We start from the raw sequence: 21,797 nt of genomic DNA on the forward strand, positions 1-21,797 counted from the left end.
ATCAAAATGACAAAACACCCACCTGCCACGCATTGATATTCGAAGAGATCAAGTAAGTAACAGGCCAACCAAAGCTGAAAAGTAAGGATGGTGTAAACTTTGTGAAGTCAATGCAACCGCCACAATGTGCAGCAAATGTGTTGTTCGATTTTGTTTTGCAAAGTTCATAAAACAATTTCTATCATATGAAATTGATTTATGAACTTTCATAACTGAAATTTAACTTGATCATCCTGCTTTCATAATATGTCACATTTTAATTTTTCACTATTCTTATTGTATATAATTTGTAAGCAATAAATCAATGAAGTTCAGTTTATACACCACCAACACTTGTCACATAAGTTCAGATCATAACAAAAATGTGAATTTGAAGAAAATAACTTCTGGGATGTAATTGAGTCAGAAAACACAGGTTATTCAAATAAAATATACAATTCACAGCCTGGGCACTATGGAGTAATAAAAATGAAATCGTTTTGCAGTTGTCATTCAGTCTCAAATCAATTAGTGGTGTAAAATAGTGACAAAATGAAAACCTAACTTTTTCTCATTGCTGGTTTATCCCATGATGCTGGAATCTTCAGGCGATGTATACAAATAGAATGTCATTCGCAGTAATTCTAATATGTGATTACATAGAGTGATCACATAGAGCAATATTTATCATAGCCCGGGAGGGAAATAAGGAGGAGCAACAGACTATGAGTGTGATCTTAACTCTTTATCCACTTTATTAAACTGAATAAAAATATAAACCAATATTGAAGCTAAATGTTTCATCTATAGAATCAGAACCTATATAAAATTGGCAAAAATGATGAGCAAGTTACTGCGGCTATATTCCTTGAAGAAATATCAGCCTTATAGGAACAAAATGTTGATCTATTGACATAAAATGATTTTGAGAGGCCAGGTAGAATATGACGACATGGAATTGAGAATTGGAATAAAAAAACTAAAGTTGTTTCTAGTAAGCGCAGCTTCAAAAGTTGGATGTTAATAGAGCTTCTGTAGTTTTGCTACCAGCCAGCTATCAGTGAGGTCCTCAAGTGTGCGCAGCTCAAACACCTGAATATGAAATTTGAATGACCACATATCTGATAGTGAATATATCAATTGTTAATACTGAATGATGGCAAACTTGCGAGACAAAAATAGTTTCCCCTCTATATTTATAATAAAGGGAAATCATTTTTCCCTTTATGATAAATTATTTATAATTGAAAATGTAATTATTACATAACAAGATCTAATTCCAAAATATCTATTCATTCATGAAAGCAAGCGTTAAATATGTGATAAAGCATCTGCTAGCTGCTACTTCAGGTGTCATGAACTGACAGTGAAGCAACAAATGCAATATATAGCAAAAGAAAAGGGATACAGTAAGCTTTAGGAAATTAGGCATGAAACGATTTCTTACAGATGAACTTACATAAAACTTTTGTATATTTCATCAAAAAGTTCTATATATAGAACTATATCTATACATATATAATCTAATATAACAAAACTATCATCTATATATATGTTGTTCTATCATTTGCGATTGTTTGTGATGTTTGAAGTGATCTCATCGTTAGAATGTTCAAGATTAAAATCTATAAAACTTGATCGAGATTAAAACGCTCAGATCAATTAAAAGTGTGAATTATGAAGTGTCTATAATTGAAAAGAGACCAACAGACTAGAGAAGTATAACGCTACAACTTGAACACAATAGCCGATATCAACTATAACAACGATAGTAGCTAGTGACATCATTTCGCACGTGTTTTTCTTGCGAGAATTTTAATTGTGATCAAGTTTTATAGATTTCAAACTAAAAACATCCAGGCAATATTATCACCTCAAATATCAAAAACAAGCGCAAGTTATTGAAAAATATTGATACTTTCTCATAAAATCTACAAAAAGTTACTGTAAGTTCGTTTTTAACCAACAGATACAAAAGAATGTGAAGAGATTAAGCTCTGACTGCGCCAGGGGTCAGCAACCCGCTGCTCCGGAGCCACATGCGGCTCTTTCATCCCCTCGCTGCGGCTCCCTCTGACTGGATTCTTTTGTTTTTATCATATGCTAAGTAATTCATAAAAAAGTATAGAAGTTTTATCACTAGATGTTGTAATATAATTTAAAAATTGTAATTATGGTGATAAATCAAACATTGTCGCTTGTTATGGGTCATTATTCATGCGCCAATAAAATCGCCAAAATTACACCAGACGGCACGAAACCTCTTGATTTTTTTACCCCAGATAAGCAAACTATGGCAAATACTAAGAAAAGAAAAGTGGCAGAGGAAAATAGAACATTTAATCCTCCATGGACTGATTCGTTTACTTTCACTGCTCATGAGACCGGTTCACCAGTTTGCTTAATATGTAATGAGAAATTTGCAAACAAAAACTCAAATGTCACAAGACCCTTTCAGAATAAACGCGCAGCTTTTGCTCAAAAATATCCAGAGGGAGATGAGAGAAAAAAGGCCGTTTCGGAACTGATGCGTAAGGCTAATTTAAGCAAAAATCTTTTCAAGAAGTGAGTGAAGTCCGCAAATTCAACTACATATGCTAGTTTTGTGGTCGCCCAAGAAATAGTCAGGCATGGAAAGCCATTTATCGACGGAGAATACATAAAAGAATCATTCGTTAAAACTGATTATTTTATATATTCTCAGTCAGCTGCAGTTAGAATTTAAGTTCAGCGTTTTATTAAAAGGATTGAATTTAACATGAAATTGCAATTTTTCTTGAAAGTAACTTTAAAAACAACATAATATTTTCACGCTATGTACAAGTTATTATTACTATTTTATTATTCTTTGCAAAAGTGTAATTTTGTTTTCTCAGCAGTTAAATCATTATACATGCCACATCTTTCCGTTTTTTGGTGTAAACACGGGATAAAAGCATTAAAAGCTAAATGAAAAATGAAAAGCTATTCTTTTTTTAAAGTTAAAATATCAAAGGGGGTCTGTGGCTCCCAGTGCGTTCTTTCCTGCGGAAAACAGGTCTAAACGGCTTTTCGAGAGGAAAAGGCTGCAGACCCCTGGAGTACACCTACCTTGGTCATCCCAGTCTCGACAACTAGTGCAGTTTTGCTGCCTGCATACATCATACTCAGCTCCGGTTGACACCCTGTCAAAGCAATGACACCAATTCTGTGATTTCTAGCGCTAAGTGAAACAAGTTGCCAGGAATCTTTTCACATCAAATGCTTTAACTAGCGAGTCCAGTTCTGATTTTAGTGAGATATCTTAGTCACCAAGGCAGGATAAACGTGTCACCACTAGTCAACAAATGGTAGAAGGAAGTGAGTATGTGAAAATTCTACTGTTATTTAAATATGAAATGTCGCTAACTAACTGGACCAGCTAAAGGGATTCAAACAACTATGCATTTTGGCTTGGTAGCTTTTCCATATAGGTATATAAAATAAAAAAAGCATGATATGAACAAGCTCAACTGAAGGCAAGTAAATTATGGCCACAAGCCTTGGAACCAAGTAGATTATGGTTAATGTTTCTATAGATAACAGAAATACCAAAGAGTGAAATTGCAAAGAAAGTTTTTAAAAATGTGTGAGCAGTCCCTCGAAGATAAAGTATAACGTCTGCTTAGCTTACTGCAAGTCCAGTGGCAGGGAAACCACAGTGACTGCAGACATGTACAATTGCAAAGTGCAATTTGGAGCCTTTTTGGGAATTTGCTAAAACACAGCCTGTTGTCTGCAGGTCAGGTGTTCTAGACCACAAGACAACCTTGAAAATAATTGATTTGTAAAAGCCTGCATCTTGAGTCTATGGCATCACGCGGCATTGTATACTCCGGCACCTTGAGCCTATGGCATCTGCACGACATTATAAACTCTGGCATCTTAAGTCTATGGCATCACACGGTATTATAAACTCTGGCACCTTGAGCCTATGGCATCACACAGCATTATAAACTCTGGACCCTTGAGCCTATGGCATCACACGGCATGGTAAACTCTGGCACCTTGAACATTACTCACCCTCTGGACTGACGTAGACGAAACACATGGGGAAGGATATTCTACCATCAGAATGTTCCTGTTTAAAACTATAGACTAAGTACCTAGGCTGATGTTCGGGAAGGCTCTCTCTCACTTCATCTATATCACAATCCTAAAAAAATAATTTTATAATGTGGCCAAAATTATCGTGCAAGCTTGTGAATGAAACAGGTACAAACTTGAGAAAACTAACCTCTAGCTCCTCGTCTAGACACACAAGCATAGTCGACTTCTCTATTCTCACTGAAAGTACAATAATACTAGAGCCAATCAGCTAGCAGTATAAGCCATTACCAAGTTTCCATGCAGTGATAGCGTAGCCACACACCCCCATATAGAGCTGCAATAACATCATGGAAACAGCCATGTCACTCTCATTCTGCTGTGATTCAGTGTCACTGCGCAGAAACGGAACACCCATACGATGCGCCAGATTTGTGCAATGCAAAAAGGCCTTAGCGGCCAATGGCGTCGCACTTGTGCATGCGCATAGGTCTTGATTGACCTTGACATAAGGCTTTGCAAAACCATCGCTCTACGTTTGCGTCTGATAGAAACATGATCTGCTTGTCGGCCCAGCGTAGCGCTTCAGCATTGGCGCACCCAGGTGTCATCACACCGGTGTCAGCAGGTGTCATCACACTATCGTTGTATGAAAAATTAGTAATAGACCCTGATAGGTTATCAGGCAAACCAATCAGCTGACAGTTTACTGCCAATTATCCAATCAAATCACTGACTAGCAGTTAGCCATGCTAACACACAGCATATTCCACTAGCTGAGCAACTTTGAAAAGTTGAAAATTGTAGCTGGTACAAGTAACCCAATACTACTATCTTCTAGGACTTTAGGGGCCTTTGAGCGCGTTTCCTAAATTATATTGGATAGATGGTAATCCTCATACTACTGAGGAATGTACATTGCGTAAACCAATCAGCCAAAAACCACACAAAATGTAAGGTTCCTGAAAAAGCCTATTGCACTTCTGGCAACTTATAGCCAAACAGGTAATGTAGTTACGCTGTTCTTAAACTGTTTTTATGAAAATCTACAATACATTATCTGCAAGTAAATGGAATCATAAAACATGTCAAATCAGATGAATGCTTTGGAAATCAGTGAAGGGTGAATGTTGTCTCTCTAGGAAATGTTTCCCACTTTTCTTATTACTAAGAGATGCTTCCAGAAATAATGTCAATATAATGGAAATGTAGAAATATAATACATTGCAGTACCATAATAATTTGTAACAATGTTATGAAGAGCAACATATATGACTGCTTTGAAAGTCCTTTTTAATGTCAATCTAAATCACTCATCGGCAATTCTACGAAATCGTAGTGTCTATTTATACTAGCTTGCCAAGAAACGCACCAAATAACCCTGTTTGACATTCTTATGTTGAACAGTAGAACCAGTAAGAGATGCGGCCAAAGCAACTGTTAGTGGACTCTTAGGAAATGAAAATTGTCTAGCAACGGCTAGCGATAAGTTATTAGCTGAAGTGATGCGCTAGCCATGGAAAGCATACTAAAATAGTAACTCACTGACAATCGCTGCATTGTTCTGTTCTTTTCTGAACCTAAATTTTTTGAGAAGTGCCTTCAGCTCTGGGTCTACCTCACAAACTTTCAGCTCTTGAGTCTACATAATACATAATCTGAAGTCAGAACTTTATTTCTATGGCTTCATCAGAAATGAACGAAATTGAAATTTTAATAGAAGCCCATAAAGCAAAACTAAGTCAAAATGTAATTATAATAATTTTTAATGAAAATTAAAAAATATCAAGAGAAAGATGACAAAACTGAGAATGATAAAGCAAAACCAAAATCACGACTAGTAAAGATTAAAATCGAGAGAATATAGCAGTAAAATTTAGAAAAAATCAAAAAACCAAAGACAGCCGATGAATCTGAGAAAAACCAATATAGGCCTGTCGGAGAGAAGTGGTGAATCGGAGAAAAGTGGTGAATCGGAGAGAAAGTGATGAACCGGAGAGAAGTGGTGAATCGGAGAGAAGTGATGAACCGGAGAGAAGTGATGAACCGGATAGAAGGTGATGAACCGGAGAGAAGTGGTGAATCGGAGAGAAGTGGTGAATCGGAGAGAAGTGATGAACCGGAGATAAAGTGATGAACCGGATAGAAGTGATGAACCGGAGAGAAGTGATGGACCGGAGAGAAGTGATGAACCAGATAGAAGTGATGAACCGGAAAGAAGTGATGAACTGGAGAGAAGGTGATGAACTGGAGAGAAGGTGATGAACTGGATAGAAGGTGATGAACTGGATAGAAGTGATGAAGCCAGAGAGTCTACACTAGAGTAACGCTTACCATGATATGGTTAGTTGTGAGCAAATGAATCAGTTCGTCTCATACAATAGGCTGTTACCTGAAAAAGGTGACATTCTGAAAACATTCTGACAAAGTCAGAATGTTGATTGATGTAGCACAGATGTTAGCACAAATTGAAATAGACGGCTAAAAAGGAAAACTAAAATTAGGATTGAAAATTTAGCAAGCGACGGGTGAGTGGTTCGATATTCCCTAAATGATGCTGGAGAGAGCATCTGATCATAAATTACTGCTGAACCCAAAGATAAGCAAGCGACGGGTGAGTGGTTCGATATTCCCTAAATGATGCTGGAGAGAGCATCTGATCATAAATTACTGCTGAACCCAAAGATAAGCAAGCGACGGGTGAGTGGTTCGATATTCCCTAAATGATGCCGGAGAGAGCATCTGATCATAAATTACTGCTGAACCCAAAGATAAGCAAGCGACGGGTGAGTGGTTCGATATTTCCTAAATGATGCCGGAGAGAGCATCTGATCATAAATTACTGCTGAACCCAAAGATAAGCAAGCGACGGGTGAGTGGTTCGATATTCCCTAAATGATGCTGGAGAGAGCATCTGATCATAAATTACTGCTGAACCCAAAGATAAGCAAGCGACGGGTGAGTGGTTCGATATTCCCTAAATGATGCTGGAGAGAGCATCTGATCATAAATTACTGCTGAACCCAAAGATAAGCAAGCGACGGGTGAGTGGTTCGATATTCCCTAAATGATGCTGGAGAGAGCATCTGATCATAAATTACTGCTGAACCCAAAGATAAGCAAGCGACGGGTGAGTGGTTCGATATTCCCTAAATGATGCTGGAGAGAGCATCTGATCATAAATTACTGCTGAACCCAAAGATAAGCAAGCGACGGGTGAGTGGTTCGATATTCCCTAAATGATGCTGGAGAGAGCATCTGATCATAAATTACTGCTGAACCCAAAGATAAGCAAGCGACGGGTGAGTGGTTCGATATTCCCTAAATGATGCTGGAGAGAGCATCTGATCATAAATTACTGCTGAACCCAAAGATAAGCAAGCGACGGGTGAGTGGTTCGATATTCCCTAAATGATGCCGGAGAGAGCATCTGATCATAAATTACTGCTGAACCCAGAGATAAGCAAGCGACGGGTGAGTGGTTCGATATTCCCTAAATGATGCTGGAGAGAGCATCTGATCATAAATTACTGCTGAACCCAAAGATAAGCAAGCGACGGGTGAGTGGTTCGATATTTCCTAAATGATGCTGGAGAGAGCATCTGATCATAAATTACTGCTGAACCCAAAGATAAGCAAGCGACGGGTGAGTGGTTCGATATTCCCTAAATGATGCTGGAGAGAGCATCTGATCATAAATTACTGCTGAACCCAAAGATAAGCAAGCGACGGGTGAGTGGTTCGATATTCCCTAAATGATGCTGGAGAGAGCATCTGATCATAAATTACTGCTGAACCCAAAGATAAGCAAGCGACGGGTGAGTGGTTCGATATTCCCTAAATGATGCTGGAGAGAGCATCTGATCATAAATTACTGCTGAACCCAAAGATAAGCAAGCGACGGGTGAGTGGTTCGATATTCCCTAAATGATGCTGGAGAGAGCATCTGATCATAAATTACTGCTGAACCCAAAGATAAGCAAGCGACGGGTGAGTGGTTCGATATTCCCTAAATGATGCCGGAGAGAGCATCTGATCATAAATTACTGCTAACCCAGAGATAAGCAAGCGACGGGTGAGTGGTTCGATATTCCCTAAATGATGCTGGAGAGAGCATCTGATCATAAATTACTGCTGAACCCAAAGATAAGCAAGCGACGGGTGAGTGGTTCGATATTTCCTAAATGATGCTGGAGAGAGCATCTGATCATAAATTACTGCTGAACCCAAAGATAAGCAAGCGACGGGTGAGTGGTTCGATATTTCCTAAATGATGCCGGAGAGAGCATCTGATCATAAATTACTGCTGAACCCAAAGATAAGCAAGCGATGGGTGAGTGGTTCGATATTCCCTAAATGATGCCGGAGAGAGCATCTGATCATAAATTACTGCTGAACCCAAAGATAAGCAAGCGACGGGTGAGTGGTTCGATATTTCCTAAATGATGCCGGAGAGAGCATCTGATCATAAATTACTGCTGAACCCAAAGATAAGCAAGCGACGGGTGAGTGGTTCGATATTTCCTAAATGATGCCAGAGAGAGCATCTGATCATAAATTACTGCTGAACCCAAAGATAAGCAAGCGACAGGTGAGTGGTTCGATATTTCCTAAATGATGCCAGAGAGAGAGCATCTGATCATAAATTACTGCTGAACCCAAAGATATGCTGACCATGTTGCCAGCATTGTATGCGGTCAAATCTACTACCCCAAAAAAAATTCCTGCTCGTCGGTTTCTAGGAATTCTCTTAGGCATTCAAAAATGTCGGAGAATCAGAAGTTCAAAAGGGTGGCATTGCTAAACATAAATGCACTACAAACCAATATTGACATCAATAAATTCTTTAAACACAAGCCAATATTACTTGCAATCTTTTAGCATACCCCTTAATCACCTGGCAGTGGTTCCACCAGAATATCATCTAAACAGACATACACATGGTAAAGCGGCTAGTAGTACTTCAAAATTAAAGAATGTGAATGTACATGTATATTTCAGGCCATACCACTTGCATAATGCAAGATTTCAATTAGCTAGCACATAATAACACACTAATTTGATAGTGCTAGCCTAATATTAAAAACCCATAGTGGCCAGAGCAGAATGGTGTGACAAAAGGTCTATTTTTGTAGCAGTACTACTGTAATTGCGAATGAATAACTGACTATTGTAGGCTTATGAAATCCAAGAAAGATACTTTATTCTCTGATATATAACTTGTAATATTGCCCATGAAGCATATGGCGAATTGACTAATTATGGCGAGTTTAATTATAACATATGGCAAGTTGACTAATGTAATCTACTCTAGGTATATAGCAGCGCTACTATTTAAAAAAACCAAACATGTTCAGTCAACTAAAAATACTAAATGACACAAAAACTTAAGGGGCTACAAAATTTTGAATTAAGTTTTTGAAAAAAAACCTATTTGATATTGTGTAAAGGATAAACCAATCTTGTCACTACCATAATGCAGACCTGCAAAGGGAAAATTTCTCAAATTATATCAGTCCGTTTCAAATATTATTTCATCTAATGTTCGACATTGTTGTAATATTGGACAGTGATGTGCTACTATTTAAAAAACTTGTTGGTAACACTAACACGATAAAATTCGTTACACAAACTAACACTAAACTGGGCAACTTGTTTTAAATAATTCTAGCAAACATCTACTATTGGTAATTAGGATTGACTAGACATAAGTTCGATGTATGTTTTGATGTTTGAGAGAACCCATGTATGCACTGGAGTTCATACAACCGCAGTAAAACAAGAAATCCAAAAAGGTATTTCAAAGAACAAACTCTATAAACTGAATCGTAGCCCTAAAAGGGCTGTAAGGGAGCAACTCCGCGGAGTTAGCTGGGCTGCATGGCATCTCTCACGCAGTCGGGACTGTTTCAGAGAGTAGATCTGGGCTTGATAAACTTATAGTAAAACGGGGCAACTGAGCCACTATATATAGGTACACAAAAAGGACTTCTGGAACAGAAGTTGACTTAGAAACAAATTAAAATGTCATATGAAGAGATTGATGAGAATATTTATACAATTAGGAATCTTTAATGAATTTATTCATATTGTTGCATGTTAGTAAAATTTAATTGTGTTCACGGTTGTTTGCCGGAGTAATGGAACTACATATTTCAATTAGTTATTCGCAGCTTCGAATTCCATAAATCATAACTGCCACAAACAGCTTTCATTGGTTGTTCGTAGGTATCGGAATTAGACACGCTGATTCCGATTTTGTACTCAAAATAAAGATTGGTCCACTAACTTTCAAAGTCATTTTTGTTTTTGCAGGCTTTTTTACAGCGATTCAATATCGGTGTCGCAATCGACACAACAAGCCCAGCCCAAAAATATGTGATGTAACCTCGCTTTTTTTAAGGACGAAAGTGGGAGATGTTTAGTCCGATCCAGAATCATAGAGATGGGTGTCTTAAAACCCATTATTATCTAAATTTAACCTTCAAAATAATCTGTTTCTTCTGAAAGGTAAATAAGCTATTTAACATTGCTTGTAGCTTGTTTAAGGATGTTTAATAAGCTAAACGGCAAAGAAAATGAGCTCAAAAAAGCGCAATAACAACGCTAGCTTGTAATAAAATGTTATGTAAAAGTACGTTATGTATAGGGAAATCTTTTGAGATGGCATAACTGTGATGCTATGGCTAGATGTGTAGGCCTATTTTTTAAGAATTGTAGCAGGATAATAGTGTTTTTTCAATAGCCTTCAATTTCGACTAATAGTCTATGAATTCAACTAACAGCCTGTCGGCAACAATGGTTTAGGCCATTGTCTTTTCGACTAAACCTCCATTTACCTAGCGACCAGCACAAAACTAAATAACTAGCATTGGCCAAGCATGGTTATTAAATCTTATTTATCGGAGCTTAATGCCTCAACAAAAGATGTACAACACATATAGATCCACATTCAGAGACATGCTCTGGTGCAAGGCCGCTACATCCACAGCTATGCTACACTGTAACCAACCCTTCCTCTTCTATCTTAATGTCAATTAAACTTTTAAATGTAAACGGATCTCATTTAAAACTGTTTAGTACATTTGTGCTATCTCCTTTAATAAACACAGCCACTAACAAATAATGAGCATTATTAATTAACCCACTAGCCTTTTCATCAATGACTGATTTTTACTCAATGGCTTTGTTGTATGAAAATATAAGCAAAACAAGATACAAACAGGGAGTGAAGCCAAACTCCAAGATACACACCCCTAATACACACTAACAAAGCAATACCCAACTTCATAAGATCCAATAATTGGAAAAGCAACAACAACCAATTAGAAACTTCAGAGTGGAACAAATCCATCACAGAAGATGAGTCAATCATCCTGCTACGAAATCACCAAAAGAAATTAGACCTCTAACAGACACGACCAAATCAATTGGAATAAGTCATCATTTTTATCCTTACAATCTCATGAAGTACTCAAGACAAGTTTACTCAATGTATGTTTACTTACAATTTACTTTACTTATTCTCTGCAAGACAAAGAACAGCACCTGAGCACCTAAACACCTCACAGGCTGTAAGAGACATCTATAAAAGAGAAAAAGTTCAATGACTTGGCCTCTTTCCCATGAGCCTGCTGAGACTCCCTCTTTCCTCATGTCTGCTGAGGCGCTTCTCTGTGCCTGTGTAGCCTCTCTCTCTTCCCTCTGCCTGTATAGCCGTTCTCTTCTTCCTCTGCTTGCTGAGGCTCACATTTGCCTATTGAACTTACTTCTCCATCATCAGCTGAGCCTCTTCTACTTCACTACCACAACTGCCGAACCTTTATATCTAAGAACTATCATGACTCTCGTTTGACTGCCGAGACTTTCAACCATACGGGACTGATCAAACAAAAATGGACGACCGTTCGAGTAAGAGTGTAACTTTTATTGACTATTTTAACCTGTAACACTATTTTTAGAATTTCATTAGTTGTGTATTTCAATTGTTTGACTTATAGAATAAATAATTAACTTTTACTGGTAAATATCAGTATTGCTTACATTGGGTTAACACCTTTTCTAGTACCTGAACCAGTAATACTCGAAATAGTTCACACAAGCTAGGCCAAAGTCCACAAACTAAACATATTCAGAATAGAATAAGATGGCAAAGCCAATTCATCACTGGTGTTATGTGTGGATTGGGATGTGTTATGCATAACATAATTTCTCTCTGAACACAGATGGCAACAGTTTGTTCACTTTTAATCCAACGTTACCCTTTTCTGTTGCAAAAAAGATAATCAAGAACTAGCAATGTAGCAGATAGTTGAACATACATGAGTTTTAAATATATCTTACGAAAATAGGAACTCTATGGCAGTCTGCGCGATCAGTGTCGTATAGGGAGAGTTACGCCACCAACGGAGCTTATACAAACGCATCGAAAGTTCCAAACAAACATCGGCCACGCCTACTTTTATATAGAGTTACAATGGACTGCACTTACCTGTCTTTGTTTATCAGTTAATAAAACTACTTTGGGTAACCTTAGAGCACTATCAAGTATACCACAAGAAAGCTCAGGTTTTGCTCTAACTCACATAGCAGTTGTAAAAGTGACAACTCCATATTTACAGGTTTTCTGCTACTTCATAGTAAATACCTCCTATTATCTGCACTAGAATGTCTTAGCTAAATTGTGTTTACTTGCAATTTCACAACTTTGGGCGACCAAACAAACAATTAAATGTATTCACAATAATAATTATATTTATAATACCATCACTTGCCAATTTTTTTGTTCATAAAACTTATAAACAGGCTTGTTTTATGCAAATTAATAGACAACCACAAATTTATTACGGACAATGATTTCAACTAAACGTGCAAGAAGTATGAGGTACAACATAAAAATTGAACAACTTTCCATAATAAAAACTGAATACTAAAAGAGCATATTATACTACATAGAAAATCTTTCATAGTAATGTTACAATAAAAATTATTAACTTCAAATAAACAAGTCAAAGAAGCTAAGCTGTACTAGTACTATAGTAAGGTACGCCAACAAAGTATTTTGTGTGCAATAGCGGACTTACACATGTTTATAACATATATAAATATAATACTAGTCCACAAGAATGAGTACAGTAAAAATGGAGAAAGCATCAAATTTCAACAACACTTAATGATGAATATTCTGAGCTAGTGTTCGCATGGCCATGCTTCTGCTACCAAACTGCACTGATTGTGAGGCGGAGGTATGTTTTTTACATAAAATATGAAGTCTAACATTCACAAACTTTCTCACTAGCTTCTGCAATATAGGATGACAAGTGGGCAGCTCACATGGCATATCAATATTCTCCATGCATTTAGAAGCTATCAAAGTACCTATATGGTTGTTCTTAAGATGAGGTTCAAAGCTTCTCACGACAGACTCCCACTTTTTGAACAGAGCAAATGTGTCACCGGAAACTTCACACAAAGCACCCTCTTTAAAGTTTTTAAATTGCAGAAAACCAGACCTACAGTGCGGAACACCAGATGTGTTAGATAGGCTGGTGCAGCAACCTTCACATACTTGCTTCAGCTTTAGCAAACTCTGTAGACAATAGCCAGCAAGATAGTATAATGACTCTTCTTCTGCTGCGCTGATTTCCTCACGTGAAGCCAGAGGTACATCTATGAGCAAAGGCTCGGCAGTTGGTACTTCTATGGTAGATGGCAATAAATCTCCGAAGTACTCTCGCTCATCTTCTACATAGTTAGAAGCTTTGGTCGGTTTGAGATACTGTGCCACAGTGATCAGTTTTAAAGCATATTTAAATTCTCTAGCTGTAGGCACAGGACTCCTACATCTTACCGAGCTGAAAAGGTTCTCGATACAGTCTTGTGTCAACCTGGAGGTGAGTAAGAACTCCATGTTGTCAAGCATGTCATCACAAATGTTGAGTATGGACCGTGTAGATAGGTGAATACCAGCCTGGACTGGCTTCCATGCATACTTGAATCCTATCCGCATTGACTGAACTATTTGTATGAAATCATCAAGAAATGAACGAGCATCTGCATAAGCGTCAAGTTTGTGTTTAGATAAAGCCATTACCGAATGTCGAGAGGACATCAAATCAAACCAATGATCGACTGTGTCAATAAACCAAGCCGTTGTCAAATACTCCTCAGATCTACCTTCCTTACTAACGAGGTATCTCAGAGCAGCACTAACAGACTTACTAAAGAGATGCATGGCATTCGCCACATTCATCTTGCTGAAGTGTCCTGTAGACGAGACAGTTTTATCAGACAGATTGGGTGCTAATTTTAAGTCTTTACCAGACTGGAATTCAAGAAGATCCAAAACATGGGCGAGTTTAATGCAGTTAAAATGAAGATTATGTTTTCTACAAATATCGTCAGCTATTGTAAAAACTTTATGAGTGGCAAACGCATTTCTTAAATTTTTAATAACGTGAGGAACGTCAGCTAAGAAATGAAGTACATTATCACCAGACACAGGATGTGGAATACAGCTCACTAGTGAATCCCTTTTGCTTTCTATACCAAACGTCTTCCACATCGCTTGGTTGCTTGACCCCATGTCTGAAGTAACAGCGACAACTTTCAGACCAATACCGCTTGCATGTGTTATGACATCAATAATAAGAGAAGCTAGACTGTCCCCGGAAATAGATTTACCAGTGAGATGGAATGCGACAACTTGTTTCCATCTTTCAGTAATTCCTGCAAAGATACAGCCAACACTCGGATTCGAAGTACATGTAATATTAGTGGTAAAACTGCAGACACAAAGAGGAAAGTAATAAGTGAAATAAACAAGAAATTAACGTCACCAACCTCCAAGCATAACCACTAAACCATGACTAGCAAGGCCACTATGGCCAGGTAACGTCACTTCTCCTATTACGGAGCTGTTGCTAGCATCATACTCAAGGGCTTCAGTAATCTCCATCTCATCCAACACAAGGCAACACTGTCGACCCCTCTCATCCATACTCGCAGCCTAAAACAAAGAAACTTGTAAATGCAGTATAATCCGCAAAGACATCAGAATATAAAAAGAGCGATTAACAAAACAAATGAGAAGCATAAAATTGAATATAAACATAAGATAACTCTTAATTACACAAGCTCACCTTTTCCTTCATGTATTGAAAAACAGTCGTGAGAACTCCTGGCTCAAAGCAGATAGTTTGAAGTCGTCTTTGCAGTGTCCTAACAGACGGAAGAGGCATTCCTGAATCCAGAAGATGATTGTAACCTGTGGACCCACAAGTAAACCGCAACTTCAGCCCTTTCTTTATTGTATCGAGTTGCCATTGCAATCCTCTAGTAGAATGTCTTTGAAGAGCAACAAGTTGATCCCTGTTGAACAACTTTTTGAGAGCCATTTCATGGGTTTGGAGTTTTTCTAACGTAGCCCTATATTCTTGTTGGACCTGTAAAAAAATAAACAAGTGGCAACATTGTTGAAAATGTTCTTGATTACCACTGCTGACCCTTACAAGTAATCGACTACGCAAGTTGGTATTAAAATAATCAATAGCAACATTATAGATCTGCATGTTATCAAAGTGAAATCGATCACAATTCTCAACAAGCATATACATGTACATGCATATACATGTTAGGGTTTCAGAGAACTTAAATTTCCTCAAAATTACTCGTATAAAACTGTTCTATAACACTATGAGTCTGAACTGCTCTTACCTCAATGCATAATAGCGTAAATCAGCTTATATTTTTAAAAATAATCTATATCAAATGATAGTTTTCGATATATTTCACTAATAACATACTTTCTTAAGCTTCTTCCGTAACATTCGCTCTATGCTCTCGATTTCGGATGTGATCAAAGTTGTAGGCTTACTTGTCGCTAGTTCTGATTCCAAGACATTCGGTGAATCAATTTCTAAAAATTCAAATATACCATATTAAAATAATGACAATTATAGTCACTTTTAAGATTCAGCAAATGGGGAGCACTGTTACTCTCTGGACAGCGCATAAACTTGCAAATCAATATGAATAGAATGTGAGAAACGTTTGGCCGAGTGAATTGAAATTGTGCAGCAAGCAATTTATTATCATTGGCGATGAGGGATTGAATTCATTAGTAAATGCGTGAATGTTAGACAGATATTTAAATCATACATAAAACTTATGCCTGAGCCCCTAAGTTCTACTGGCCACAACAACTGATAAGATAATTGCTGTACCGCTAATAGGAAAAATGTTATAGAAGTGAGTGTCAGTTAGGAAAGTTAGAGTGTGTAAGAAAGCTACATATATAATGAATACAATTGTTAATCACACAGCAATTTTGTTCCCATACCTCTTTGTAGTCACCTGTTAAAAGATACATTTAAATTAATAACTGAAACTGATTGTAATATAAAATTACTTTTGCAAAAATCTGTTGCACAGTTTGATATATCATAAGCAATAAATGAGAAATTGAATTGTATAGAAATTAATGACAAAAATTTTCTCACCCATATTTTGGCTTGTTCTGGGGAATGCAGAAGAGCTGCGGCTTGTGATTATAGTATTTTTTAAAGCTGTTTTTCTTTCAGAGACAGGTGGTGGCCTGTGAGCAAACAGAGTAGGAATGGCATCACTTGTCAGTCGACGTTTTTCCGTTTTAGTCAGTGTAAAACACTTTTCTTCAAAATGTCTCTATAAGTAAACAAAAAAGAGGAGAGGTAAGCAAGGGAAACAGTAATATGAATACTACTATTACTATTAGGCCTACTAATAGGGCTACTACTATTACTATTCAACTTATTCTTAGATGCCTATACAACTTTTTCCAATACTTTTAACCAGTTATCTCTTAATGAATGCAACATACTATATGCAATTTTCATCAACTTCAATAATAACACAAATGCAAAGCAATACAACAGATAAGAAAACTTTGGTAATAATAATAAAACATGACAAAAACAATAGTGGTACTATACAAACAACTAAACTTATAAATAGCATTTATTATAATTGTAAAATGTATTCTAACAACTAGCAGCAATAATTACAATGACAATAAGAATACCAATATGGTTTAAAAACCGATATACATGTACGTATATACGTATAACAAGATAATTCTAAACAATATTTTGACTAACCTCACAAAGTTTAGAAGAAGCAGTTGGCTGCAAAAGTTTTGGATTCCTTTTGCTACTTCCAGAATCCAACCTGTAATTTTCACATTGACACTGTTTAAATAAATAAAATAATAAAAAATGACTCCGTTCACATAGGCCTGACACGGCTATGAATAAGTCTACAACTATCCTTAGCTTTCCTACTAATCAGTTCAATATTAAACTTATAGTAATATCTAAATCTATACAATTGCAAACACTAAAAACAACTTGATTCTTACCTGCCCACTTTAACAATCCATGCATTCCTTCTCTGGATCTGGATCTGGATAAATTAGGTCCCAAGACCTCTTGAGCCGAGTAAAATGATCTTTCAGGATCTTTTGGGAATTGAAAAACCTGTAGACCTAACTCCGATCTGCCTGAGCATCCCACAGCCCAACAATTAACCATTGTGATGAAGATATTTAAATCACAATTAAATTTAAAATTATAAAAAATAAAGGGGAAATGTGTTGACGCAAATATCGAAATAACTCCACGCTGTGTGATGAACGGAACTTTGACTTTAGCCTGGTGTAAATCTAACGAACTATAGATAAGGTGCTCGTGTTATACATGAAAAAAATCAGAAAATTCTGACGATCTTTGTGGTATATAAAAAGGCTAAGAAAATGGTGATTTCGACTGTGTTTAAGTCGTATTTATGATTCGATACCTTAATTTTCAACAGAACTTTATATAGCAAAGCGAGTTTGTTTGGAACTATCGAAAATGAGGTAACTCCAGTTGGCGTAACTCTCCCTATACGACACTGTGCGCGATACGAACGTTGCTTCCGGGCTGCGAGAATTGCGGTGACAGACTAGTTCCGCAATCCACACCCGCCCCCTTTTTCTGCGTTACAACTTGTTACGGTCTTTATTATGGACGTGCAAGCGTTCGGTTTGGTTTACACACTCGGTAAACCTTCGTCGTATAAGGACACTGCGGTAAACTACCGTATACGACTCTCCATTGAACTTAAAAGGGGTTTTAAGTTCAATGCGACTCTCTATACGACACTGCGGTAAACCAATACAACCGAGTTTGTATTTCGAAGGGTTTGTTCTTAGTTTGCAGCTAACTGCTAAGGTGAAGGTCCTTCGTAACTCGCTTTTTGCCTTGGTGATTATTCTATTTTTGTCAGTATATGTATCTGGCACCGTTTCGTGGGCAGCATAAATTTTTATGAAAGGATTAGGCCACGCGATAATATGTTTAGAAACAGCTTTTTAGAAAATGTGTAACCTGTTTGGGAATACGTAAACCGTTATAAATAAGAAACTTGTTGTTTGGTGATGCCCTCTCGATAAGACTGTTTATATAATCAATGTGGTATTTCGCTTCATAGTTTTTACCCTTATTTCACTTATTATTGGCTGTTGTACTGTTATTAAGGAGGGATTTAGAGGAATTATGTTATACACAATTAATCTGCATCGACGCATACATACGTGTTGACTTTACTTTGTCATTTTATTTTGAACATGTTTAGTTTGTGCACTTCTGTTTAGCTTGTGCGAACTAAGTTGATTATTACTGGTTCAGGAACTAGTGAAGGTGTTAAGCTGTTGTAAACAATACTGAGATTTTCCAGTAAAAGATACTTCTTTATTCTATGTTCTGCCAGTATCAACAATATAAGACCTTGGTGTGGATTGAGTAGCAATTACTTGTCCTGCAGACCAATTTGTTTCTTGATCAGTTCTTACGAGCATTTGGGTATTAGGTTGTATTTCAGGCAAAGCTTTAGCATGCTGGTTGTACTGATCTTTAGCTAGCTCTTGCCGTTTGCGCCGCATCTCAAATAGAGCAACTACTGTAGGTTTCAGCGACTTTGTAGTTAAAGGTCATCCCGTTCTCAATGTTCTACTAAATAGCATTTCAGCAGGACTGTACAGGCATCCAGACAGCGGAGCTGTATGATAAGCTAGAAGTGAGCGATAAATGTCCCTTGCAGAGTTTTCACACATCTCCATGAACTCCGTTAGACTGGTGGTGTTGTGGACTAGAAGTGACAATAGAGAACCCCCAATCTCTAGCAAACTCTTTCATATAATAGCTTCCAAAAGGCATGTTATCAGCCATAATTGACTTGGGTATGCCATGCACAGCAAATATTGATTTGAGAGCTAATATCACCTTGTCTGCAATCTTTTGCCTCAACATTCAAAGTTCGGGGAAAATGAGACATACAATCAACAGCCACTAAGTAGTTGTTTCCTTTAAACTCTAGGATATCTATGGCTACTGTATACCAGGGTAGTTCTGGAACTTCATTTGGCATCAGCGGCTCTCTTGTTTGTCTGTTGACGAATACAGCACAATCGCGACAGAAACTCACGTTCGACTCAATATATTTTTATTCATTCCTGGCCAGCAAATTGTTTCTCTAGCCTTGTTTTTACATTTTGCATTCTCAGGTGGCCTTGGTGAATCATTTCTAACACTTTTCTCTGTGCAGATGCTGGTATTGACAAGACGTTAACTTAGATACAGGCAACCATCTGATTCTAATGAACCAGTATGGATGAAGATTGCAGGGTGCATGCTTTTTGTGAGGCCAGTTCCATCAGTCTTGACACAGCAGTTTCAGCTCAGCTATGGTCTGGTCATCAGCATAAGCTCCGGAAAGCCAGTTTGCCATATCATCATACATTTCCATTGAGTGCACCATCACTACTTCATCCTCAATATCTACATACTTGTCTAGATGGGATGTCCTTCATAAAAGCTCTAGATAAAGTGTCAGCTAAATAGAGATACTTTCCAGGCACATAAATAACTTTGGCAACACAGTATTGTTGCAGTCTGATCAGTAGTTTTTGTAGCCATGACAGCGCCTTTCGAAGTGGCTTTTTTATGATTGGTAGTAAGGGGCTGTTGTCTGTTTGAATGGATATGGGATGACCATACAAATAGCTGTGAAAGTACGCACATCCAATTACTATAGCCAGAAGCTCTTTTTTTATTTGTAGGTAGTTTATTTTAACTGTGTGAGAGCCCTTAATTCATACGCCACAGGTCTTCCTTCCTGAAACGGCACTTAAGCCATACTGTGATGCATCCACTTGTAAACTAGCTTCTTTGTTTACATCAAAGTACTTGAGAACCTGGTCACTAGACAGTATATTTTTGATGGCATTCATAGCATCTTGTTGCTTCTGTCCCAAGAACCAAATTACATCACTTTTAAGCAGGCTGCGAAGAGGCTGTGTCAGTGTTGACATATTGGGTATATAACTGCGAAGAAAGTTGAGCGTTCTTAAAACTCTCTGTACACCTGTCTTATCAGTTGGGTTTGGCATCTCTGAGATAGCACGAACTTTCGCTGACCCTCCGTTGACCCTCCGTTCAAGTTCATCCACTGATACAATATGTCCTAGATAAGTTACCCCAGACTGATTCAGTTGAACCTTGTGACGGTTGAATCTGACATTACACTCTTGTGCTCTTTGTAACAATTTTCTCAAGTTGATGTCATGTTGTTCTTGTGTCTCTCCTGCCACAATGAGGTCATCAAAGTATATCGAGACAGGAAGACCACCAAATATCTGTTCTACACATTGTTCATAAACTTCAGCAGATGAGTGGAGTCCAAATGGCAGTCGTCTCTAGCAATACCGGCCAAAAGGAGTGTTGAATGTTGTAAGTAAACATCTCTGTTCATCCAGAACAATCTGCCAATATCCATGCTTCATATCAAGAATATTGAAGTATTTTATTCCAGCAAACTTAAAAGCTATGTATTCTAGCGTTGGAATCTTATGATGTTCCCTCAACACTGCTCTGTTCAGATCTCTGGGGTCGAGACAAATCCTCACTGTACCGTCCTTTTTCTCCACACACACTATACTACTCACCCATTTAATGGGTATTTCTACTTTAGAGATAACACTCATGGCTTTCATTCTACCTAGCTCTTCTTTGACGCCATCCATCATGCTTATGGGTACTTATTGTGGGTGAATTATAGCCTTCACTGATTCATCCACAGAGATTGTGTACTTCCCATCCACATGACCAATGCCTTTGAAAACATCAGAGAACTCATTCAACATATCACCAGAGATTATCTCATCTAAACAGTTTATCAACCCTAGTGAATCACTAGCTTCCAAACCAGGAATTGGTGTGAATTTACAAAGTGATCTATTCCATTACACTTTTTACATCTCTTTCCATAGGCAGGACATTTGCCATAGACATGTCCATATGAACAAAACCTACATTTAATCTTCTTTGGTTCATCACTTGCTGGTTTATGATCAACAGCAGCTATCTGTCGTGAGCTCTGTCTTGTCTCCATCAGCTATTATATTCAACTGAGCAGCAGGGATTTCTGTAGCCCTAATATCTGCTATGGCCCACTCAAAAGTCATAGTGTTATCTCTCAACAGCCTTTCCTTCAGCTTGACAGAAGATAGTCCAAATACCACTCGGCACAATAACATTTTAGACTTAACATCTTGAGGGAAATCACATTTGACAGCCTGCGATTTCAAACATTTCAAGTAAACATCAATGGGCTCACCCTCATTTTGTGACAAAAACCAGAATAGTCACCACTCATATAGCTCATCCTTTTTAGAGTTA

The 21,797-nt window shown here is 37.6% G+C and overlaps 1 protein-coding gene across 4 annotated transcripts; it reads right to left on the minus strand.

Annotated features, from left to right (window-relative positions):
* Window positions 1-716: 716 nt before the first annotated feature.
* On the minus strand, window positions 717-17,994 carry LOC137396434 (glia maturation factor gamma-like). Of its 4 annotated transcripts, none has more exons than XM_068082712.1 (8): window positions 17,977-17,994; window positions 12,388-12,411; window positions 6,379-6,436; window positions 5,590-5,686; window positions 4,235-4,284; window positions 4,021-4,153; window positions 3,070-3,143; window positions 717-1,071 (listed from the first exon to the last, which is right to left on the minus strand). In XM_068082712.1, the coding sequence occupies exons 3-8, from the start codon at window positions 6,379-6,381 to the stop codon at window positions 1,000-1,002; spliced, it is 429 nt and encodes a 142-aa protein (XP_067938813.1). In that variant the 5' UTR covers window positions 6,382-6,436; window positions 12,388-12,411; window positions 17,977-17,994; the 3' UTR covers window positions 717-999. The 4 variants fall into 4 exon arrangements, with proteins under 4 accessions (XP_067938813.1, XP_067938814.1, XP_067938815.1 ...); XM_068082713.1 differs by having other exon boundaries at window positions 12,366-12,411; XM_068082714.1 differs by lacking the exon at window positions 12,388-12,411 and having other exon boundaries at window positions 6,379-6,453; window positions 17,970-17,984.
* Between the last annotated feature and the right edge of the window lie 3,803 nt (window positions 17,995-21,797).

Source organism: Watersipora subatra, chromosome 5, assembly GCF_963576615.1.
Source record: "Watersipora subatra chromosome 5, tzWatSuba1.1, whole genome shotgun sequence".
NCBI lineage: Eukaryota > Metazoa > Bryozoa > Gymnolaemata > Cheilostomatida > Watersiporidae > Watersipora > Watersipora subatra.

Excerpts from the sequence above, each read along its gene's own strand:
- LOC137396434 (XM_068082712.1), bottom strand. Across the intron at positions 4,154-4,234 it reads GTCTAGACGAGGAGCTAGAG|GATTGTGATATAGATGAAGT; the intron begins GTTAGTTTTCTC and ends TTATTTTTTTAG. Across the intron at positions 1,072-3,069 it reads TCGAGACTGGGATGACCAAG|GTGTTTGAGCTGCGCACACT; the intron begins GTAGGTGTACTC and ends TTTCATATTCAG.